We start from the raw sequence: 26,449 nt of genomic DNA on the forward strand, positions 1-26,449 counted from the left end.
AGCTTGACACTATGAAATGTAGCTGTGTAGTAGGACCAGATCAGACTTGTAGACATTACTAATATCCTCTTACTGGTATTTCCAGAGAGGAGATGGGAAAGCAAAAAGAATTAACCTCCTGGTTGTCTGTCCAGAGATCAATCAGTGCATTTTAGACCCCTGCAAAAAGCACAAGACATACCTCCCAGTGGTAACTCTGGAACTGCTCTGTGTAGAAACGGTAGGATATGACTATCCTGTGATAAGCTTCCTTCGTTCATGAGGACCAAATCCTCCCTGTACATAATAAGTGGGTAGCTAATTTCATTATGTGGGGCCGAAGAGGGTGTGTGTTTTATTTTGATTTTTTTTCACACATTCCCACCTCCAATGCTGAATGCCTGCCACAGACAGTTCACTACCACCCATATTGCATAGATCTCAAAAGCACAGACAGAAAATTACCATCTTAAACCAATCTTTGCAGCTTCTGAAACATTAAATATAGATGGAATTATTGAAGCCAGCTGAATTACTCAGGCTGTGTACAATGCAGTGCCAGTGTGGCCAAGAATGCTAACAACTGAACAGCACACACTGCCTTGGAATATATGAGAAGTCCTAAAGGGAAAGTAATAGCTTGCTGTTGTGTAGCACTCTGCAGCTATGAAATACTCCTTCTTTTTCCTCTCCTCCTCCCTTCCCACAGTTCTTCATTGCTCCCCAAAAGGCAGCATGCATTTGAATATAAATTATGGACATACCTAGAAATGTAGTTGACCCCAAGCCTAGTAGGACAGACAAGGATCCCATATGGAAAGCATGATTTCCAGCATGAAACCATCAACTTTGCATGCAAAGAAAAGGGAGGCAGATCAGAAGCGACTGCAGAGCCTGAGGCTGTACTTAGGATGTTGTAAGGCTGACAGAATAATGAAAAAGGAAAACCAGCATTTGCCACAAGTTTAGCAGATATACTGCTGAATGGTCCTGCCCCTGCTATTTTGTTTATGATTTTCTCTACAGCTGCTTGAAATGAAGTATGAAAAAGTTACAAAGACCTTAAAGAAAGGGCAGTAAAGAGGAGCAGACAAAAGAACACCTCTGGGGTGGGAGTGCTGACGTCGATCATAGGTTGTGCAGGCAATTTCAGCAAACCCAGCCTGTTCAGGAAGAGGAAGGAAGCACAGACTCTCCTATTTGTGAAGTAGCTGCAGTGTCCAGAAACGATCTGCAGCAAATGTCTCTGAAATCAGTGTACCAGTCAAAGATGGATGCTCTTACACAGTTTAACTGAGCCAACTCAGTTGAATGGTCATCTTCAACACCCAGTGAACTCAGGCAAACTGAATTCTCCTGCCCATATAAAGTGTAGGAGAAACATATTCATATTACTCTCCACTTACTACCTATAGGAAATATATCCCTATACAGGAAAAATGGATTCATCAGGTGCCTAAAAAGAGAGTGAAACTTATGTGTCTCAAATAGGCAGGCTGTATCCCAACCAAGGCTACTTTTTTCAATCCCAATGAAACCAAGGCACACATGTAAACCAGTAAACCTGGGAAGCAGTTCTCACTTGTGTGAAATTAGGTCCTTTCCCCTAAACTACAACACTAGAATCAGAGATCTGAAAAGTATGAAAACACAGGCATTTAAATGCAGAGTTCACCTAAAAATTAAAGCACTCACTTATGTTAGTTTCTGATGTTTTAGTGCATTTTTTTCCCCAAGTAAAACCTTGTTCTGTCTTTTCTAACTTTATTTTATATAAAGAAAAAGAAGTTAAGAGTTTGTCAAAAGGAAAATGACAAAAATTGCAAGGAAATTAATATTTCAAAATTCTTAAAAGCTGTTCACAAATAGAGGGGAAGGATGGTAAATGTTTCCTTTCAGAATCTTCCTTAGGTAGGAGGAAAAGAAATAATGAATTAAAGTGAAATCAAGCATTTACAAAATAAAAATACAAATCCCTCTCCCAGTACTCCCATGGACTGTCTGGAAGAGTGTCTTTCTCTTCTTGCAAGACAGACAAGATTTCATATCACAAATGGCCAGCACATGGCAGGCTTGAATAATGAGAAAGTGACTTCCCAGCTGAGCAAATATGCATTAGTAACAAGACGCTGATGAGGCCTGACAAATCACCAAGGAAACAGGAGAATGTGAAAGACAAGTCAAAGAAGCTTTAGAAATGAGCCCTCAAGGAAGTTAGCCATGTTGCAGCAAGGCATTCTTAAAATAGAGTATGATTGTGGGTTTGGGTTTTTTAAGGGATTAAAGAGAAACACAGCGTAATAGTGCAATGCTTCTCATCCGTGCCAGCTCTCTGGGACTTGCTGTGTCCCTGGCTGTATGGATGGCATTATTTGGATGGATCATGGGGTTTGCAATGATGAAAGAGGGCTGGTGAAGAGCTGCACGTGCATGAACAGCCCAGCTCCTGCTTGATGAGCATTCACCTGCAAAGTGAGTTTTCCTGGCTTTTTGGCAAGAGGCAAAAACCATGCTGAATATGTTTGCTCCACAGGTTAACCCCCTCACAGGGGGCCGGGGAGCTGGACACAGACTTGATGCGTGAATGTGTGTGGTGGCACTAAAGAACAAATCTGTCCAGCTGCCTCCTTAGGGAGGGGTTTGCCATGCTTCCCTTCCCCTGCTATTAGACTGACTCCAGAGGTCCTACAGCTCTACAGTGCTCAGAGGAGTTGCAGGTAGGCCTATATCCTAAGAAATAAACCAGAAAAAAACAGGCAGATGGACACAGACACACTGAAACTACCAAGGGGAGGTTACAGAGGAGGTGGAGTCAGGCTTTTCTTGAGTAAGGGTTGAGGAAAAATAGACACATACTCAGCAAGAATAATTTTTATTATATATAAGGAAAATATTCCACAGTGAGGGTGGCCAACCTCTTGAACAAGGGCTCAGAGAGGCTGTGGACTCTCCATCCTTGGGGGTACTGAGCCCATAGCTGGACAAGGTCCTGAACAAAACTGAGACAACTCCAGAGACTGCCCTGTTTTGAGCAGATATGTACATGACCTTCAGGTATACCTTCTGACTTCAGTTCTTCTAGGACTCTAGAGAATAGCCACTAGATATCAGAGAATTAGCTGTCAATTTCTTTTGTTTCTACAAGGCTTAGCAATTCAGCCACACCAGCTAGAAGAGGCAGTGTTAAGGGTTGGGCAGCAAAGGAGAACGTGGGTGGTGCAATGAATGGTTTAAGAGACAGTCTACAGCTTTCCTCTGCCAAATAATTTTCAAGTATACCTCTTACTTGTCAAGAAAGACATGTTTTCTTCAGTCAGGTACAGAATTTTGCAACAAATGAAGACAAGACCAAGTCCTTAGGAACCTTACAAAATCCTCTCAGAATCTTTAAATTTACAAATAAAACACATAGCACTATAGCATCAGGGATCCCTCTCTAGGATCTGGGTTTCACAGCAAAATACACAAGGCCTGCGAAGGGGAGGAGCCTGAGCAAAGCCCATTGCACCTCATCAATAAAGCTCCCTCCTACCTTTGCTAAATGAGGTGATTGGAATATTACAAAGCCCTTGACTTTACTGACAGCAGGTGAGTGGATCCTGATCCTGATGGAAGAAAGCGGGCTGATCCCAAATGAGCGTCATGTTCCCTCTGCCCTCATATCTGTTCTGCAAGGCAACAAGCTGGCACCTTGAATGATGCACAGTCAAAAGAAGACATGATCATCTAGTCACAACCTCTTCATCTTCTCCAGCCTTTCACCCGTACTGTCCATTGTGGGTAACTCCTCACCAGTTAATGGCACTTGAGCAGTGTCGTCCCATCTCTTCTTCCATGGGACCGAAAATGAGCATGATACAGCATGCCCTTCCTCAACAAATCAAACCAAACCAGATCTTTTACATTTTGACTTCCTATTCAAGAAAAAATATTTTATTTATTTTGATGGGTAATAAAAAATTAATTAGAAGAACAATATTATGGAAGAGGATCTATTTACCCAGTGTAATTCCCACTGAAACACAATTCCTAGTAATGGAAACAGAGTTCCTAGCACTGATAGCAAACATATCTGGAAATTCTAATCAGCAAGCCCATGCTAGTATTTAGGGCCTTTTAAAAAATTCATTTAAGATCACTGGACCGTAAAACTTGTAAGATTTGTCCTTCACCACCACTAGACTACACAAGCATGTTAATGAAGATATTAGTTGATTTATTTCATATTTTAAATAAAATGTGTGCACCCAATTATTTCTCTATGAAGGGTTTATTCTTGCTGCCAATCTCAGTCTAGCTTTGCCAGCATTAGCAGGCAAAAAGATGCTACTTTCCTACATCTTACCACTAGAAAAGCTGTCGGGAGTATGGTGCTTAAAGTATCTGTGGGCCCTTATTTACACTCCCCTAGTATTATTGAAGTGGTGGTTGCAGAAGTGGGAAATCAAACACTACTTCCAATAAAGAAAGGTTGTTAAACAGAGAAGAGAACCCATTTGGCTTGTCTGAGATCTGGTAAATAAATAGCACTTAATTGCCAGCTGCTCCTTTTATTTTTTTAATATAATCAGAAAGAGTAAGTGTTTTCTGGAAGTTTAGACATGGATTGGACTGTACAGAGCCCTGAAAAGCACAAAAGAATAAAGATAACACTTATGGGAACATTTCTCTCTCTCCTGGGAGATCACATACTTCTTAACCAGTTTTCAAATATCAGCCACTGGGTGAGAGAAGGGACAGGCCTGGAAGTGAACATCTGGATGTCGGGTCCGGTCCCTCACACTTCACTTGTGTCCATTCCCCATAAGATTATCAATAGTGCCATTACTACTCCAGTGCCACTTTTACAGGTAAAAAGAAAGATCTAACTGCAATTCATACTACAAGAGTAGCAATTAAGAACATTTCCAATGTAATTATTCTGGCCTGTTTATTTACCAGGTAAAATGCAAATAAAAGAGATTTTTTTTTTTTTAATCTCTTATATTTACTCTTCTTTAATGCTGCTTTGGAGAAGAATCAGTTTATAGTTGTGCATAAGTACATTGGTTGGGATGTATGCTGAATAGATGTTTGGTGAGCAAGAGGTAGATGGAATAAAAAAGGCTACAAATCTCCTTTGCACTTGGGCTATATTAATAAATATAGCCATAACATGCTCTATCTATTCAACAATGATCCTAATTTCAGCACTAAACTGCTACTAGAACCTGTATATTTAAAGGTATATCATTGTTATAATGGCCATGGCATTCACACAGCACCAGATTCAGCAATTTTCAGCCACCACCATCTCTGTCTGTGGCTTCTGACATTTCAGAACGTTTGTATGTGACAGAAAGGAATGGCTGTGACAATTAACAACACATGTAAAGGATCTGAGACCTGCAGACCTCAATGCCAGCTGAGGCTTATTGGAAGTTAATAGGTGTTAGATTGGTTAAAAGATTGACAAGGAAAAAAAGCCTCACGATGCCCTACCTTACTGTCTGTTGCAACCTCTGGCACAGAAATGTTCTTTTTGTCCCTGCTCCCACTGAAAGAGTGTGGAACATGGCAATAGTCAGTTCTACTGCTTGTATGAGAAAAAGCTAAGAAAAAAAGGGAAGGAAAGACCTGAGTGGTGCCATCTTTGCTTGTAGAAAAAAAATTCTGCTAGCTCTATCTGAAAATGGATTGGCTCTGCTCCAATGGCTGGGAATGGTAGAAATCCAATTAATTTCAAAGGCAGCATAGTGAGGCCAACACTAGTTACATTTGGATTTTCTACTCAGGAGGGTTACTATATTTTAGTGGTACATGATCTTGCTGAAAAAGCTGACAGATGCCTTTTGTGACACCTCAATTAGACAAAAGGGTCGTAATCTGTCTCCCAGCGATGGTACTGTGGAAAATGTGTGCTCCCCACATCACTAAATATGTATCCTGACCACCGTCCTTTGAGGGAGCAATGAATTGCAAAGCACTCCAGGAGCAATTCTTACCCTCCCAACCACAAAAGTGAGGCATATCACAGACAAAGCAGTCCTACCCTGCATGAACACTGAAAGCCCAAAGTTATTAGGCAAAATTTCTCCACCAAAAGGGTTGTCAAGCCTTGGAGCAGGCTGTCCAGGGAAGTGGTGGAGTCATCATCCCTGGAGGTATTTAAAAGATGTGTAGATATGGTGCTTAGGGACATGGCTTAGAGGTGGACTGGGCAGTACTGGGTTAATTGTTGGATTTGATGATCTTAAAGATCCTTTACAACCGGATTCTGTGATTTTATGATTGCTAGTCATCTGGCATTTATCAGAGCCCTTTAAAAAAGGTGTATCAGTCTCAGATGCATGCACTATTTATTTTACATGTTAAATTATTAGTAAACTGCAAAAGATAGTCCTCAGTAGGCAGGAAATGTCAGGAGCAATGTGGCTTTTGCAGAAAGACCTTGAGCTGCATATTGAACAGCAAGGACAGGAAGGTATTGAACAGGTGATGATTAACTGTGTACTCTCTGCCTGCAGCACCAAATGGGGAAGGGTCTCTGAGGTATAAAATACAAAATGCACAGGCAGTGGTTCTGGCAGCTCCTGGCTTCTGAGTGTTCACAATCTGCATTGCAATTCACATTAAACTGGTATTGTCTGTGGAGAAAAAGAAAAGAGGACAAAAGTGGACCTCCATCATACTGCATCAGAGTGACACCCATGTGGGCTATCAGCAGGGCCTGCTGTCTCATGCTGAGACACCCCGAGCTGAGTTGGTGGCACTCACAGCAGTGTGTCAGCCTTCATGTCAGCCCTACACCCTTCACACATGACTGTTCCCTTTGTTCTTGCTTTCCAGCTCGAGCACTAATTTTAAGAGGCACTGGGGTGCATCCCCTGCTGCTGCAATAACCCCATGGGTGGGCTTTAATGCACCACCGCCAGCGAAGGGGAGCCTGTGCTGCCACTGTGTGTTAGGAGCATGATCCCAAGCCCAGCCAGTGAATCAGGCCCCTTAGGGGAGGGGGGCAATGAGGTGCCTTTTAAGTGTCTCAGACACACCCCAGAATGTGCAATAGCAGAACTGTAGGCACTTGTACACATTTAGTGGACACAACATAGATGGAAGCATGATTTAAAAGGGGATTTGTGGATGACACCCCTGCCTGCAGGAGCTAAATTCAGCCCATCATGTTCAGGGAGTTATGAGAGGAAAGAACATTATCCTACATTTACATGATGCAGTGGAGCACCATGCAGAATTACTAGCCTATTGGGGAATGTATCAGTTCAGGAATCAGCACAGCTGTACAAGCATGGCCCCATACCTAGGCCAGTTAAGCCTGACAAAAAAGGTAGAGCTAACTTGTTAAATCAGAGTCATGCTAAAGGAGATGTGCTCTGTGGACTTAGGACAACTTGAAGCTTAGAACATTTCACTCATGGTTGTGCTATGGAAGTGGTTCATGAACAATCCTGGATGACCAGTAAAAATCTAAAATTTACCAGGACACATGCTAATGAGTGTCATCTCCTGTGTGGCAGACTGACATTTTTTCAAAGGCTTGCTAACACTGTCAGTTTCAGACAGATTGTATAAAGGATCTGGAAACCACATCATTAATTCAATAGATACTCACTGTCAAACTCTGAGCCTTTGTTTCAAAGCATAAAGGTGGCAAGTGCATTTCTTCAAGAATTGTATTTGATGGACAATACATAATAAAAGTATATTTTTCATGCTTTGTTCTTGGAAAGGCTGAAAGATTTTGCTGAGGATTTTTTTTCAAAAGAATTCTGCTTGCTATTCCACATGGAATATGCTAAACTAAATGGTTAAAATTTGGAGAAATTATATACCAACTGAAAATTGAGCCTTATAATTTCAAGCATTAAGCAACACTACTAGGTGATATTTTCTGCATTACCTATAGCCATGTATCTGGTAAAACATTTCAGACAGAGAGACAAGATTAAAAAAATTCTTACAGCTGTGCTGTGAAGTGTTGCAAAAATAGTTACAACTAAAACATCCTTTCTTGTGCTCACAGACTTTTTTAGAGAGTAGCAAACACTGCTGGAAAAAGAACCATTCAAAAAGTGATCTTCTTGGTATATGTGTTCTCATATAGAAATAAATTGAAGGCAATACCACCTATGCAGCAGTGACAAGTTAATTCAATTTCCATCTCAAAATCAGGTAAAGTGTGTCTCATTTGTTACCATGGATACAAGACATTATTTCCATTTGTTTGAGACTTCACAGTGAGTATGAAATTAAACTGTGACACACTTTTATGGAGGAAGTTGACTAAAACCCCCATAAGTTCAGTGTCATTAGTCCAAAGGATTTCCTTTTTTTAGACACAGCAAATAAGGAGGTTGCTACAACTGCCCATAAGGTACACTTCATAAGCAAACATCTGTGTGATTTTCCTGATGCTATTTTGGATCAGTGGGAGTGATGGAAGAGAAAATAAACATTCATTTCATCAGTCCTGCAAATACAGGGAGGAATCCTGAAAAATATCCAGATGGTAGAAGTACATTAAAATACATTGGTGTTGTGTTATTTGCTATTGTTTGGCACCAAATATGTTTACAAAAAAATCTTGATTCTGAAAATGCATACAATTTTTTTCAGATAAATCTGCTTTTTAGGCTGCAGCTCAAATCACTTGTTCTCTAGTATTCAGAGTTAGAAGAAGAAGTGTATAGAAAAGTGGGGGAGAATGAAGAGAAAGAAGAAGGAGAAATATGGTTTTTAATGCTGACATATATGAAGGGTTCAGGCATTCAGTCGCATTCAGTTTACCTTGTCTGGAATTAATTTTAATATATACAAAAGGATAAAAGGGAGTACAGGTCTTCTTGTTAAATTATTTATACTCAAGTCCTGGATATATATTTAATATTTCATAGTGAGACTGATTTCCATAGATGCTGAGCACCTGCTACACTGATGGATTCCAGCTAAGGTTGTCATCTCTCAACATTTACAAAACCAAGCTGAGATAAAACTGAGTCTACCTAAATCAAAGGTTTATTTCTACATATTCATGAATTAACTGCATGAAAATCACAAAGGTTATGGGATGTCATGGCTATGGCTAATTACTGAAATCCAAATCTATCATCCAGCTGCTTAACTGACTGATAATTTCCCACCAAATATTCTGAACTTCACCTCCCATGCTTCTGTGTTGCTGCTCTCCTCAGCATATTGTCAGACTGGATTACCTGCAGTGTCTTCTCCAGCTCCTTGGGCCATCTCTAATTATATCCCATTGGGAGCACGTAGGTTCTGACCTGAGATGGCAAACTAGAAACATTGAGAAACTCACTGCAAAACTGTCACGAACACAGAAACTCTCAGAGGAATAGGGACTACAGTGTCCATGGCCAGCTGAACAGAGAGATAAGTCAGTCACTCCGTGTTATTGATTTGCATTATTAACATTTTCTTGAAGTTCAATAAAAATCTATTTATATTCTACAGACTTTACTGTACTTCATCCAGACCCCAGACAGATAATTATAATAATGCCAACTGGGTGCTAGGGCTCCAGGATTTTTATTTAGTAGCATTTTATGCCTACTTTTCACTAATTTTAATGGAGAATTAGCACCAGGATGAAATATAGCACAGTCTTTACATATGGTGTTAAATTTAATAAAACCAGTGATATTTAAGTACCCATTTATATAAGGATAAGATCATGAACAGACCTCAAACTTATCTAAAGTATACAGAAACCTCAAGTATTTCTGATTAGTGACTTAATTCTGAAGCGTGGGAAAGATTTTTTTCCTGAATTATTTCAATTTTTAAAGTATTTTGGTCAGAATTATTCCACTATGCAGTAAATCACCCTGATTTTGTAAAACTCTGCAGGCTTAAAGGGGCTTGTGTTGATATCAATATGTGTGTAGGGTTGTCTTGTGCTCTATTATTGGATGTTAGCAGGTATTTGCAGACTTGCTGGATTCAAAGGGTACCAGGATAACCATGCAATTCCTAACCCAACAAGGCAGCTCATATGTAAATGAGTATCTCCTGGGTTTTGCCATACAAAAGCAGCTTAGCACAGTCTGAAAATGGGTACAACTTGTCCCTTTCTGTAATCTAATAACCGGGGGTGACAGAGGAGTGTGTGCAATGCTACAGGAACAAAGGAAGCAAAATTAACCTCTGCAGTGGCAGGTGGAGAAGCTCCACTCCAGCTGGGAGCACAACCCAGTGCTGTGGTGAGCCACTGCCCTTGTGCTCTGTCACATACCAGCTGAACACAAGTGCCTGGGCGGGGAAGATGCTGCACACAAACACACTGGATGAGGGCTGCTCATGTGTCAGTGGACATGTCAGACAATGCAGTGGGAGCAGTCTGCATGTGCTTGCCAAGACTCATCCAGCACAGTGTCAGGAGCACGCTAACAAATAAGGCAAAATAATTATGATAAACTGACACCCCTTGCCCCTGCAGGGACACATTGCAGTTTCTCGTTGACTGGTGTCAGAGAAAAAGCTTTTCTGCTGCACTAAACCACTTAAAAACTGTCTGAATGAAAAGGTTACATCTATGGGTCAGCATAAATGATAAAAGCTCAGGAAATAGCATTGATGTTGCTAACCATTTGCAAATTACAGAGGGTAGTCTGGACATACTGGAGATGTCTCAGTCATCCCCAAACAAGAGCAGAAAAAAAGATGCAGATGAATGCAAATGAAGACACCACAGAACATTGACTATGATACATTAGACAATTTTTTTAAACTTTTGTGCAGTACCAGGGCCAGTTGGATTAAGTGAGGAGAGGAACAGAGCAATTTGCTCCTAACTAGCAAACACATAAGGAGTTTTCTTGAATGATCAATGGGTTTGCAGTTTATGAATTCCTAAAATGACTGTGCCTAAATATATCCCCAAATTCTCCTCCCCCCCATCTAAAGTCCCTATGATTTTCTGAAAATAAATCAGGACCTTAATGAATAATAGTCTTGAGTACAGCAGAGCCCCTCGGTACCACTTTCCCAAAATAGAAGACCTGTTCTTTTCTTCCTTAGCAATACCTGCTGCATGCCTTGCATTGTCTGCTGTAGGAACTGCAGCTGCTGGTCCTTTGTAAGGCTTTCTTCTGTTCGAAAGAGCTGTCCTTTCTCCTGCTTTAGGAGCTCCACTTCATTCCTATAAGCATCCAGCTGCCATCGAAGACTGTCGTTCTCTTCCTTTAGTGCATATGCTTGGGCGGCTAGAGCTAAGAGAAAATGAAAATGTGAAAAAATCAGTGAAATGGATTGTTTCTTTTCAAATAATACAGAGGACACTGTCTGGAGAGATGACAATACTGCTGAAAGCCAGTGAGACATTTCAGAGCTGAGACAAGACCCAGCAGAGCTGAAAATGATTAGGTTCTGGCAAAGATTGTTGCTGGGAGGTTAATTCCTGGGATGGAAGAAGCCATAAAGTGACCCTGGATAATTCAAATGCTACTTGCAATCTGTCTGTTAAATTTAGGCTTATATTTTAGGAAGACGCTGGCATGCAGTCCAAGGGCAAGGCACTCACCAACTTTACGACATTTTCCCAGAGATGTTACAGGAACTGATACAGCCATTTAGTATTTATACTCGCACAGTGGCCAGATGTTCCAACCAGGTCTGTGCTAAGGAATTTTCCCAATGTGAAGTTGCTGGGTTTAGTCCCATGAGAGAAGAAACACAGAAATTTCTCTCCAGCCTTGCTATGAACTACTTCATAGCAACAGATATGAGGAACCATTTAGACAGAAAAATGATGTAATAGAATAGAATTATAAAAAATGCAAATGCTGAAAAAAAGTGTTGGCACTACAAGAACATTACTACTTTAAAGACATTGAAAGACACTTAAGTCATTTCCTTAGGAAGCTCCATTTGGCCCCTTTTCAATTTAGAATGGCATTTTTATTATCATAACTGATAGCAGGTGTTTGTGAAGAAATCGATTAGTATGCAGGGATGGAAATTACATTTGCCAAATGACTTGCACAGTCTGCAATATAAGCTAAAATTTGTGTAGCAAAAGGCAGAAGGCTATAAAGCATGTAGTAGGAACATTATTTAAATAAATTATCTGAACATAAATACATATAGGGAAAGGTGGCATTCATCAATTAGGGATGTGGCTATCATCCTATAGAAGAACCCACTCCTGGTAGTATTTATATTTGGCAGTAGCAGTGGTCATTTGGAGCAGCAAACTGCCATACTATGCTATTTTCCTTCTTGGAATCTGGTAACACAACAACATTACAGAGCAGCTGTAATTACAAAACAACAATCTACTATAGCCAGTTCTATCACCATTTGGTAACTGAAGCACATAACTGATTTACATTCCTGATTAAATGATTTCAGGCTTGGTATCACAGAATTCTTTTTTTGCCCACCTACAAGAGCAATATGGTTAAACTCCAAATTATATGAAATTGGGTATTATCTCTGTTTAATACTAGGCACCTCTTGACTAGACCTTCTGCAGATAAAGAGTCCCCTGTTCCCCATGATAACATGATTCAGCACGTTTGTGAAATTATACCAGCACTCAGGTAGAATGTCACAATATTTCATTAGCAATAAAAATGTTTTATCTTTGCTAGGATAAATCTACCTTGATCTCAGATAATTTTTACTAATTTTAAAGTAGTACAAACACATTATTCAAAATAAATTACTGTCAGCTACTATTCAAATACAGACATGGATTGGTTATTGTGCTTAATTTGGATACTTTACAGAATCTCCCTGCAAGATTTAGCAAGAGTTACAATATTGTTATATCAAATTAAATTGTTCTGAAAAGCATGTAATCATCCTTCCATGACAAAATTTACCCTCAAGAAATTGCACTGATGAGTCCAATGGGCAAATAAGAGGATGAAGTACTTTTTTTTCGTTATTTTTGTAAGAGCCAACAAGCTATAATAAAATAAAGGACTAAAAAAAAAAAAAAAAAAAGGCTAAGCAAACAGAAGCATTAGTCCAAAAAAATCTTTCAAGTCAAAATTAAATAGTTTGTGTTGGAATGGACTTCTAAAGATGATTTAGTACAACTTGTACAAGTGTCTCACCACCCTCATCCTAAAATGTTTCTCCCTTATGTCCAATCTAAAACTACCCTCTTTCAGTTTATAACTGTTTCCCCTTGTCACTACAGCCCCTGGTGAAAAGTCTCTCTGTCATTTGTACTCTCTTAATTCTACCAATTAGACTCTCACAAAACTTATATCTTTTTAGTTTTTTTAATGTAACACTAAATTCTAGCCAGAAACTGCCTACCCTTCTGCTCCTTGAGAACAGGAATAGAGACCATCAGGGATGCACTCAAGTTTCTACAGTGGCTTGGGAGCAGTAGTTCACCTGCTGCTCATCATCTATTCCAGCTCTTAAAAAACTTTTGAGAGCTGCTGTACAAGTGGGGGCCATGAGGCCTCTGTATTTCCCCACTGCAATGTGGGTTCTCACTCAGATCCAGCTGAGGTTCAGACTGCCTTATCTAGAAAGGCTGCTTGACTATTTTCTCTGACTCACTACAGCTTAATTGGAGAACTCCTCCTTTTTGTTCTCCTAGGTAAGTTCAGGCTCATTAAATGTGGCTATAGACAGCAAGAGATGTCTGCTACAGGGTCAGCAAAATAGGAGATTTTAAAAGGGCCACAACACCTCACAAAAGCAAGTAACCTGTACGTGATGAACATATTAAAGAGTAACTAATCCAAATGGAACAAGTCACAATACATAGGAGCAGTGAAGGTAACTGTTCATTTTGTAGGAATGCAATGCAGCTTTTCTACTGTTCAAAACCACCAGAGATGCATCTCTGAATGTTATTATGTCATTACTTTTAAAATTATATCTATTACACAATATTAAAACCTGTATGACAATAACTACATTGCACTGCTACCAAGAAGTTCAATCCAAGGTTGGTGCCCTGTTCTTTTCTGCAGACACCAGAAGACAAAGGCTGTGTCTGGAAGAAGTTACAATCTATTTTAAGACAAAATGAGAACATGCCAAACCACCTAAAGTGAGAGAATAAGAATGCAGGAGAGATAAGTTTCTGATAGGCAGGATTCCCTCAGGTCTACAGTGCCTTATTGACATTACTGTACACTTGGGTGATCATCCTAACCACTCATAGTAGAGCGAATAACAACAGGGTCCAAGGCAGAAATAGGTTCTTAAGTAAGGGAGATGCAACACATATAGTAACAGTGTAACAGGGTATTAAATGGCCACAAGCTTTTAAATGAATTAAATATAGATAAGACTCCATAAACGATATGACATTAAATACATGTATATGCTTTGGTATTTAATTTAAAGTTAAAAATAGTCACTTCCTAACATGTGTACAGAATGGTTAACAGAAAAGGAGAATAAGGCAAAGGACGACATCTGACAGACCCCAGGGTGTCCAGCTCATTCAACATCGGGTAACTGTTTTAAACAAAATCAGACACATTCTTTGTGTTGATCTAAAATAACTATCATTTAAAGATATTTATGTTTTAGTGCACCAAGATTAAAAATAACTCTGAATTGAGATCAATGTCTTTTTTGATGCCAAGCAAAATATCTATTCTATAAAAACATATTATAATTTATTTTAAATTATATTTCATTTAGAACAATTATATATAATGATATGTGATTCATTACATAGGATAGAGAGAAAGGCAGTTCACTGAATATTAAATTAAAAATAGAGGAGAATTTTGGGGGAAAGAGAATCTGCATTTTAAAAAGTAATTTTTTTTTTTAATTTTGCATATTTTTTTGCTAAGAGTTCATTGCCAAAGCTGATGGATGTAGATTTGTTGAAAAAAAATTTGCTCATCTCATCTCAAGCCATTTTACATTTGGTAGTTCAGATACTCATCTCCAAAATCCCTCTCCGAGGCACACTAAAAAGCATCTTCAGATAAGAAGACAATGAATGCTGAAAGCATTTACAGAAGAACTATATACAAGGAATCTATATCAAAAGAAAACTCTGACAACAATCCCAAATATCTGCCTGTGCTGCAAGTAGAAGAAAATATTCCTACCTAAACAAACACAGCTGGAAAACAGCTCAATATTCACTTTACAGCATTCTCACTGAGGGATGCAAAATGATACCTGCCAGCCTCGGAGAAGCAGCTGAAGGAAGATAAGACACATATAAGTGGGGGAAACCTTTTCATTGATATTTCAAAGACTTCCAAGAGGTTAGTGTGAGTTCTTTGTGCTGAGGCAGACGTGCTATATTCAATTTGGCAACAGCTTTGGTGGCAAGATAGACTCCATTCAGTGGACCAGACTAGATCCAAATCAAAAAGACACCCTCTTTAATACAAGAAATGACTGGCTGATAAGAAATCCACTCAAATCTAAGGACATATTCATCAAGGGATTTCTCAGAAGAAACAAGCAATTAACTTTATTTTTCTAGGCCATCTACCTTGGATAGTTAGGAGAGAGTTCTTTCTGACTACCACTGATCTGTACCTTTTACTTCCAGGTGGTACTCAGTGACTACATTTAACCTAATACATAATGCCAGCTGGAGCCAAAGCAGAATAAGTCTTCATGGGTGATATGGGGTAATTGTAGTCTTTTATGATGCACATCATGTCATACTGGCCAGGAAATAATGCTAACACCCCACATCTCTGAATGCATTTATTTATTTATTTAGGGAGAATTCAAAAATTTCTACCATTTCTACTAATGCACACCTGTGCATTTCTCATTAGATGATGCCCTACTAACATTACAGTTAATTTTAATGACAATCTACTAATTTACATACTGAGGACACACTGAGTTTAAAAGCATAAGCATTAGATTATCTCTAGAGCCTTAAGAAATCTGAAAGCAGTATCTGAAAAACAAATGACAAACACTAAAAACAACAACAGAAAACCTGCCTGTAAATTCAGAGTAAAGATTTTCTGTAGGTCCTCCTAGCAGAACTTCTTTTATAGCTTATATTTCCTATAGATTCTTCTATATTTATATAGAAATAGATCATAAAATGGAGAACTACTGTGACATTTGTCCAGACTTTTGGTCTAACCTATTCAGCCAAACTTTTCAAGGTTTTTGAACTCTAGCTGATGTATTGATATAGTGAGGTAGATGAAAACAGAGAAAGAGCCTATTGTCATACCTTCCTGCCATCTGAGTTCTACTAATGCCATCATCCTGATTTCCTGACTTGAAAATAAAGGTTTAAATGATATAATGCTCCTTTTAATAACAGCAAAAAGAGAAGCATCAAAACATGTCAAAATAATGGATATTATGGTAATTTTTTTCCTCACTCCCATTGCAGACCATTTTCAATGTCAAAAAAGCCATCTTGCAAGACACAGCTACTTCTTCAAAGAGTTTTCAGCTTGAGGGACTGAACAAATGTGAGTGGAGTAAAATAAGGACACTAAGTTCACAACTATAAATACAAACAATAAAAGTTATCCCTGGCCTCTAGGTAGCCTGCTTGTTTTTTAAATAGGTGTACTGTGGAGCAGTACAAGCAGGGGAAAATCAGGAAGGAAAAATGTTTCTGGAGGATCTGGAAAGGCATGAACTGTGTTTTGATGCTGTAGAAAACAGGGTAAGTTATACAATAATGGCATGTCATTAGTAAGGAAGATAGTCTTTGCAGAAGTACAGTGTGGATGGTCTTAGGAGATACAGTGTGTGGCACCCCTGCTCATGGCAAGTTATAACTAGAGGATCATTAAGGTTGTTTCCAGTCTAAACTCTATTCCAGTTTAAATTCTATTCTAAACATAGAATTCTGTAATTCTATGATTATAACTAGATAGGACCACTGGACCCTCATTCATTTTTACCCTCTAAGGCTATGCTTAGTGCTCCAGCCCACTGGAAATTTAATTTTGTGCTACAATCTGAGTGTCCCATTATGAACACTCAGTGGCAGGGTGTGTGAGGGAATGCCAGTCAGTAACCTCACACCTTGGGATGTGTGGGAAGTTCAGGTTTGGAGGAGCTCTGCAAGGTAGTGGGAAGAAAGGCACAGCCCTCATTGCAGATGGCAAGCTGGATGGCCTCTGGCGTGAAGGGACGCACTGAGTAACTTGACAGGTGTTAACAAACATCTCCAGCACCAAGTGTCAAAGCTGACCCTTCTCTCTGTATTCTCCAAGAAACTTTCTGGAAAAGGAAGACTTGACAAGTGCACCTTGGCCACTTTGAGGCATCTTCTCAGACCACTTTACAATGTCAGGATCCTGAGTCATCCAATATCTAAAGGGGCTTGATCCATTGTCTTGAGTTCCCAGAGGACACTTGCTCTTCTTTATGGACAGTTACCAAATACCTGATCACCAGCATAAATGCTGCTTAGATGTCAATGACAAGTGCATAGAAATACGTCTGATATTAGCAGTTAAAAGCAACCTTCTTTCTATAATGCATTCTTTAACAAATACCTGTTCCATTGTTCCCCCTCATTCCTGTAAAAATAGACTATGTCACTTGGTTTTTTTTCAAAAAACCACTTCGCTTAAAGCTTGAAAACAGCTAGCTAAGTATCCTGAATAAACTCTAGAAAAAGAATTATAATGGTATAAAAATAAATAATTTGGGGCAATTACAAGCTAACCTAGCCACGAACAGTTTTTTCTTTCCCCCTTCAGACATAATGCAACCAAACAATGAAGAAATTTCCACATTATTTTCAAATGCTAAGCACACTTCATTTGAATGTCTCGGTATCTGCAAATTTAAACTCTGAGGGCACTAATTATCCTATATGAGAAGGGTTTATTGTCATTAATGTTAGTGGGAGTTAGGCCCTGCACACCGGGAGGGAGATTTACTCTTTTGCAAAATCTGTTTTATTCAGGTGCAGTTGCTGCGAAGTCCTTTCCTTACCATGCAGCCTATGTTCAGTGCAGAGAAGCTCATTATACCCGTTACATTCATGATGATACCAGATGTTCAAATTGAATACTCATGAGAATTATTTTCAGGCTTCCTATTCACATAAAACTTGGTGGCGAACGATTAGTAAATGAGAGGTTGCTAAAAAAAAGGAAAGAAAGAAAGAAGAAATGAAGGGAGCCTCTAAGAAAGATGGAGAGTGACTATTTACAAGGACATGCAGTGCCAGGACAAGGAAGAATATCTTCAAACTGAGAGTGGGTCTAGATTAAATATTAGGAAGAAATTCCTTACTGTGAGGGTGGTGAGACACTGGCACAGGTTGCTCAGTGAAGCTGTGGATGCCCCATCCCTGGCAGTGTTCAAGGCCAGGTTGGAACTAGATTATATTTAAGGTCCCTTCCAACACAAGCCATCCTACAATTCTATGAGTCTATTAACAGCAATTTTATCCATCCAATTCAGGACAGACCACTTCACATTTGAGAAACAAAAGCATTTCTCTGATGAGAGATTTTCTCAGTTTACAAGATTTCTCCCTGCTTAGCAGACATCAGCAGTATCATTGCTCTTTCCTAGGTTTACTACACGAGTGGCTCACCAGTAATTTATGAAGGCTTATTATTTCTTGTGTAATGAAGCATATCTCTTTGCAAATACCAGAGAAGGAGCAGGGGAAGGGAGGGCCAATTATTGTCCAGCTGGGACTAATAACAAAAAGTTGTAGGCAAGTGCTGGCTCTGCAGGGGACTAAGAATGCCCCAGAGAGCAGTGCTGCCAAGTCCTGTGGCATTATGATGAGTCCCATGATATCTCACATTTTGTTTAAAGGCCTAGAGAGATCATTAGCTGAAAACCTCTGGTTTAAGTTTCTGGAATAGTGGCTTCCAAACTTTCTAAACTGTGGATCAGTATTGGCTCTTCCTTTTTCATCATGCTCTCACAAACTGACTTTTAATTAAAAACACTAACAAGACCATTTAATCTAGCTGTTTTAGCCAGCCCAGGGAATAAAGATGTAGATTACTTGCTACAGTCTTACAAGTGATCATTGACTCCAGTGATCAGTTTGGTGTCATTGATCGAGACCCCATGGCTTCAGAAAACCCACTTGAACAGTGATCCAACTTTCTCCAAAGGGCTGCAAAGATGCAAGACTAATGTCCCACTTTAAGCCAACCTTCCTACCCCTCTCTCTGTACCTTCCTCTTTATTACCTTTGCACTGGTTCTGTTCAGTTCATCTCCGGCTCTAAATGCATGAGTCCATCTATTTGCTCATTTGTAACTCCCACTTGCCTGACATGGCCAGATGTTTCTCTCTTCCCTCACTCATACTTATTTTGCAGTACATTCTCTAGTCCCCTGTTACCCAGCTCTGTCCCAGGTAAATTGCAGCATTAAGTGTTTTGGATTTTTCCTACAAAGATGTCACATCACATTACTGAAATGGATATTTGGAATTTGGAAGAGACCACCTTGTTACAGCAATATCAAAGCCTGACACATTTTAGGTCTATTTTACTTGACAGCATCTCTTTGGAGAACAGGAATCTACATAGCTCCTAAATGATATTTTGACAGTTGCTAGTTAATCTGCCCCACTGAGACCAGTCTCCGCAGGTCACCTCTTTAAAGCAGAGGGCCCTTTCTTCCTCTGTATTTTGGATTGGATGTCTTCTACCACCACCCATCATTTGCACCAAGACCAGCTGACTTGACATATGTATAATGGGAGACAGGGAAGAGAAAATGTGGCTCTGCACAGACATCTGTGATGGGTGGGCTTTAGTCAAGTTGGTTAGGAAGAAAGCCATCATAGTAAAATGTAAGAGTATAACTTTGATCAAAAATAGCAGCAATTGTCAGATATTTTCAAATTCACAAAAAACCACTTAACTTTTTATTAGTGTATTTGGTTTGTGATGAGGCGAATTTTTCTGATACTTCATGTTTACCGGTAACTGCTGCCTCAGTTAAATACGATCAATCAAATAATAAATGTCTTTTAGAGGTTCTACCTCTTTTCCTAATTGAGAAATAGGAGTGTTACAACACTTTTACAGAGACTGTTCTTTAAAGATGCTAGCAAAGATGTGGCTTTTTCCTCTAATCAATATTTTAAAAATTACTGATTCATGTAATACCAATAATGAGCAGAGGAGATTTTAGTCTTGAGCGTGAAGGAAACAAGGAAATAGGAAAAGTGCTGGTTACTGAGGAGATACCACGTGGCATTGATGACTGACTCCCACACCAGTAATGAAAAATGCTGCTTGTGCTACTGGTGCTTTGCAACTGAGGGTACAGACATTTGAATGCTGCATAGCAGAAGAGATGCTAATGAATGCTGAGTGTTTAATATATGTTACATAATCTTATAGATATTGCATAAAGGTATCGTATGCATGCATGTACATGAGATACATAAAACACTTGAGATATTCAAGGATTAGTGCACATTATCCATGTAGGTGGGTCACTGATGGTCACTTCTTAGGAGTCAAAGTGCCTCATATTTTTACTCAGATTTAAACAATCAGCACTGGCACTTGCAGACACGTGACTGCATCACTGCTGTTGGCATTTGAACTAGGAACTGCATTCAGGCTCAGCACCACTGAGATAACTTGAAAAAAGTAATCTGTAGGATTTATGAAAAAAATGCCATTGCTACTTGGAAACAAACTTGACAGTGTGCACGTGAATCCCTCAATTTGTCATATTCATTAGGGAAGAAAGGGCTGATCTGAGTGGTTTAAATTACTGTGGTGATTTGAATTGGTCTGATTTATAATAGGCAAATTTTGTTCAAGAATGTAAAGTGCTTTCTATAAATGTGAGGATAAACCACTTTCGAACAAAATTCTATTGCACCTTAAATTGCAGGAGAGTGTTTATCCAGCTATCTCTCTGACCTTGTAGTGGATTAGAGGGCTGAGTTAATTTTTCTTTTAAAATTGGGCATAATACTGAAATACTTGCTCAGTTACTTTTGCCTTAGATAAAGACGGATTTTAAATGAGAATACATTTTTGCCCCTTTATGCCTTAGAAAGCATAAGCAAATGGTGACATGAAACTTGTAATTTTTTGACTCTCACATTCAGAGACAGAATTTCTTGAGCAATTTATCCCTTATGTGAATGGAAGAGTGTTCAGAAGAGCTGTATCTGCAAGCCAAAACCTCCTTTACTCCCCTCCATTCTGCTTCAAGAATACTCAGTATATGTAAATAGAGGCCTCTGTGCTTTTCCACAATTTAACATGTTTAGCAGGTATTTTCTCAGCTTCTGAAAAATAAAACGTGTTGCAAACTTGCAAAAAACAGGGTTCTACAGAGGTCAGTTAGGTACTTCCAGGCCTTTCAGAAACAGACATTTTATTGAAATTTGCAGAAAGTGTGTAGCTTTGAAGAGATAAGTGTGAAATAGTCCTTGTACCAGATTTTCTGAGTAAGCCACGACTTAGGACATTTTATCTGTGGGTGTTGAGCAGAACGTGAGTGCAAACACTCTGACCAGCAGGGAGTAGCTTGAAGGATCAAGGTTTTACAGCACAGACATCTCAACATCTTTCAAAAAACGTTATGAGACAGATGACTATCTCAGAACAACATAGGGAGAGTTATTGCTTTTTATCATGTTCTTCCTCGACTGTTAAAAATGCTCACTAGTCTCCAGGCAAATTTAAGAAGGAAGATAGTCTGTATCTGACACATGACAAAGAAGCAATGAAGAAAGTGGTGTTAGAAGCCAGCAACCACCCAAGTACCTTCAGAGAGATACCTGGTTGACATGCAAGATGGGCACTTGGCTGTTGTAGAAGCAGCCCATCAATCACTGCATATAAGTGCTGTAGAGACATGCTTGCACAGTCCTTGTACCAAATAAAACTTGCAATGCATCAAATATTTGTAGGGCTGGATATATAAACAAAAGGTTCCAAACTATTTTGCCTGTTGAAAGGCAAACAAACAACAAAAACCCCAATAAAAATTCCTAATTTAAAAACAAAACAAAACTGAAAACCACCACCAACAAAATAAACCACCTTTCTGTATGCCGGTGTTCAAGGTGTCACACGTTGGAACTAATGGTGTGGTATCTAGTTCTTCAGTCTGTCATTTCACATCCTAAAGGACAGTTCTTTGTTTTCTCTTCTCTCTGCCATGAATCTAAACCCAAATAAGACTAAAAGAAGATCACTCACCTCCAAGCAGCTTTGAATCCATTTGGCTTTCAAATTTATGAATCAAATCCCACAGTATACTTGTCATGAAAATGCTATACTATGGACATGTGTCATTAGTAAGAAGCTTATTTTCTTGAGATGGCCTTTATCCAAAACAAGAAGCAGACATCATGAAACTCCTCTGAATCTAAGATTCATTCACCAAAGTAAAACAGCATCACTAACTAGCAGTAGTTTGGGGTGTTCTGTAGCAGAAACTCTGCTGGGTGTGTTTTTAACTCCTGGCATGCAACCACATCACAGACTGCCAGTCAGCTGGACACACAAGGAAGCAGAAGATTCGTGCTTTGAAAAGGAAGCTTTTAATGATTTGGAAGCTTCAGCAACCCTTGCATGTCTCATGGCATAAGAACACTCCCCAAACCTGCAATTATGAGCTTAGAAGCTTTCACTGACATTAGAAAAGACTCTGCTTTCTGATCATTGTCTCCTCTGACATGTTGGCAATGGCTGATGATCCCTGGAAATAATGGTGAGTAAGAAGGCACCTAAATCTCCACCTCAAGCAATATCTGCAAGCTTGTCTAATGTGCCGGGGTGAGAAGGGCTTCTAAAAACAAGGGCATGAAGGGCAGCATGATTAAGAACATGTAACCCCAAGATCTCAGTTTAAACACTAATAGAAATGATCTTTCTCTGGAGGTCAGAAATAACATTTAGGCTAAAGCCACTCTTGAAGGAATCTGTTCTTTGTGCTCTGTTCAGAATCAACCATCTTCAATGTTATAAATAGGGCTCATTCTCTTGAAGGCTAAATATGAAAGAAAAAGCACAGAAGTTTTATATTGGAGAGGGCACTCTAAGGAAGGTCACTTTATAGAAAGCATGAAATGTAATTTGGAGAAGAATGCTAATACCAGCTATATCAGATTGTGAGGAAGCTGAAAACAGCATATGTTCTAATATTGTCTTTTATTGATTTTGCTGCCAACATCCCACTTCAACAATGTTACAGCCGCACTTCAGGACTCTTAATGGAGGGGGATGGAGAAAATCAATATACAGAGCTTGCTTCTGCTCCCATTGAATTCAGTGTGAGTTACATTATTAACTGCAATGAGCAGAGGACAGAGTTCAGATTGTTTCATCACTTTGTGTTTGTTTATTCTTTCCCTTTTTATTTAACCTCCTAAGGGGCAATGTGTATTTTTATCCTATGTTTTGGAAAAGTCCCATTTAAATAGAGCAATCCCTTATCAAACTGTAAGTTTACATGTTAGAAATTATGTCCTGCTTTATGAAACTGAATGAAAAATTATAGCCTGTATCCTGAATTGAGAAAGTTGTAATAAAAGATATAGGATTTGAAATAAATTCTAATAACAAAATCATTTTTTTCTTAAAAATATTTTCATTTCAATATGAAGAAAATAAAAGCAGTTTAGTTTTCACTGACTTGTAAAATATTTCTTTCAGTGTACATTGTTTTCTCTATTACAAATAGACGGGATGCACCTGAGCTTCTTTTCACTATTATTTTAATGGTATTTACACAAAATGAAATATGCTAAAATTATCTCCAAGAATTATAAGCATCATCTTCATTCCAACAACATGCTGTTAATTTTGTTCTAGCATGAATGCAAAACATATTTCAACATGCTGTCAAAATGAGACACTAAGAATGTCAATAAAATAACACTAAAATAAATGTAAATTTAGACTGCTGTCACAAGTAGCTGCTTGGTTTTGTGAAGATGTTAGGTTGCTATAGCATTTTCCATAGCAACTTTGCATCTTATTACATAAATAATCCCTCAGTGTCCTTAAAGCTTACTAAAAACAGGATTAAATCTATTCTCATATGTAATGATCCTGCATAAAACCTTATCAGTATGAAATACCCAGAAAACTTGATAAATTGTAATCTAGATAATAGTATTTCTGGCAGTGGAAAAGCATCAAAGCACAACAGACTTGTTTCGTAGTAAACAGGACAACCTCCTACCCCATGTTAGGAAAATGCCTTTGAAGTGCCTGTTTCCTCTAAAATTTGGAAGTTAGATGAAACCCTTCCCTGCTGCCCCCACAGGACAGATCCATGTGGATCTGTGGATCCACATCCACAGATCCTGGAGCCTATGTGTTGTACATGATCCAGAAGAACTGGCCCAGTACCTGGGACAGGACAAGACTGTCTTTATTCCCCAGGGAACTACCGCCAGCCCTGATTCATCAAGACTTTTCTGCTAAATTCAGCTGCACAAGAAGCATTATTAGAGGCAAATGGACTTAAAACCAGGGGCACAAAATTAGGCCCCTGCCTACATGCTTGCTGAACTTCAGCCTATTTTTGTAAAAGCTGTGGGAAAAACGGAATGCATTTTATGGCACAAAATTGGAGCCTGCCTGATGATAACAGCTCTGAACTGGCATGCTGTGAAAGACACTAGAGCAGAGTTTTCCCAGCATAGAGGGAGTAATCATCTTGTGCTGCTTTCTAGTGATCACCCCTGATGGTTCCAGGGAGCAAAGCTGATTGTCTGCTGTGTCCAGAGCATTTCCATTCGAAGGGAAGATACTCTGCTCACAGAGCTCAAAAGGGCTGTTCAGCTGTCTTCTCTGGCAGAGAGGGGACGGTGTCACTACAGTGACGATTCAGAGCCTCACATTTTAAATGCGTTCTTTTCTTTCAGGAGGCTTCTAAAACCTGGTTGGTAGCTTCTGTTGACAGGGTTTATTTATTAATCACTGCAAGACTGCTTATGACACCAGCTTCTGATGGCTTGAAATGGTACCACTTTATTTAAGGAATAAAAAGCAATGTTAGCCCATTAATTTCTAAAGTAAATACATTTTATTACTTTACATTATGTTTATCAATAAGTACTTAAAAGGACAATAGGAAAATTATGGGTTTGTTAAATACCAGTGAAATCTGATGCCAAAAGGTTCTGGGATGGGGAGGTAAGGACAGAAAAACAAAGCAGACTTTTGCTTGAAACAAAATCTCCCATAAACCCAAAAGGTTAGTTTTACAAGGAAGGAAGGGAGAATTATCTGATCTCTGAGATCAGGATGAAGAAGAAGATTTGACATGAAATCTGCTGTGACACTTGTTCAGTTGGAAAAAAAAGGAAGACCAAAGCTCAGCTCCATGCAGCTGGGGCTCAGCGATTTCTATTCGAAGTTTTAACAAGCAATATAAAGCTTTCCTACCAGTTTAATCCACCTATAAAACACAGCTTCCGTTCCATGTGTGTATCACTGCATTCACAAGAGCCTTAGAAAAAGCAAAAGAGGATTGAATTGCAGAGAAAAGATGAATAAGCAACACACAGATCACTCTGGTGTTGTTTCAGGCTTTCCTTGAAGACTTGCCAGGCTTGCAACTTTGAAGACAGACTTGTAAACAATATCCCAAAGCCTGTTTTAATGCTGTGTGGACCAGGGTGTGATTTTCAAATACTGACTTTTACAAGGACTTATACTCTTCTGTGGGATGGACTGCCCACTATTCAGCCTGTCTCTTACAGCAAGTGACATAGCTGATGCTGCAAACAGGACAGATCAGTTCAGGACAGCATTAAAGATCCAACTTCTGTGTTTAAGTTTGGCACCCCCTTTAGGTATGTTTGAAAATGCTGTCATAGAGGATGTCCTCTCTAACTTGCAAAGCAGCACCAATCTTATACGTTCAAACTGGGCTTGCATTATGCAACTTACAATTTATTATTTGCACACAGTCCCTGAGATGTTATTAAGCTACTTCATCACAGGTAGTACAATGGTGGTGAACTGCTCCAGGGGTCCAATGTGTAGGCTATTGCAAGTCTGTTGAGCTGCAGGGAGGCCTGTGCCAAGAAACTTATCATCCATGCGGACAGACCAGGCAGTGGCTGAATGAAAGGAAGAACCATTGCCTCCATTTGATATTACAGAACTGAGATAACACAAATTCATTGATTAGTCCAGGCAGGGGATATGAGCTGGAATTTGGCATAGAGCTCTGGGATCCCTGTCGAACACCTTAATCACCCACTATCCTTCCTGCACCCCTCTTTGAGCACAGTGCATTTCATTCTTCTCTGCAGCACCAGCTCCAGTCTCTCACTGAAGTTGGAGTTGCTAGAATTAATGGCATGTTGCTGTGTACTGCAAAAGCAAAAGATTAACCCACCTCCCCTTACAGTAAAATTACAGGTGCTTTGTAGGCATGAACCAAATTCCAGCTCTTCTCCACAACACACATCTTCACTAATTCTTAAAATCACTTTCGAGGCTTTTACATGTGATTCCTTACTCCCCGTGCCAGCAGGTGGGAGAGGAAGCATCCATAAATCCTAAGGATTCTGAAGATTTTTGTAT

General features: G+C 39.2%; 1 protein-coding gene across 17 annotated transcripts in view; it reads right to left on the reverse strand.

The window, feature by feature from the left end:
- Positions 1–26,449, reverse strand: part of ENOX1 (ecto-NOX disulfide-thiol exchanger 1) — a 367,773-nt gene that overhangs the window by 32,457 nt on the left and 308,867 nt on the right. For all 17 annotated transcript variants that reach the window (XM_069009956.1, XM_069009997.1, XM_069009963.1 and 14 more), the window contains one exon: positions 11,020–11,204. In XM_069009956.1, coding sequence (XP_068866057.1) covers positions 11,020–11,204 — 185 coding nt within the window. The remainder of the gene's footprint in view (positions 1–11,019; positions 11,205–26,449) is intronic.

This window comes from Aphelocoma coerulescens, chromosome 1 (genome assembly GCF_041296385.1).
Source record: "Aphelocoma coerulescens isolate FSJ_1873_10779 chromosome 1, UR_Acoe_1.0, whole genome shotgun sequence".
NCBI lineage: Eukaryota > Metazoa > Chordata > Aves > Passeriformes > Corvidae > Aphelocoma > Aphelocoma coerulescens.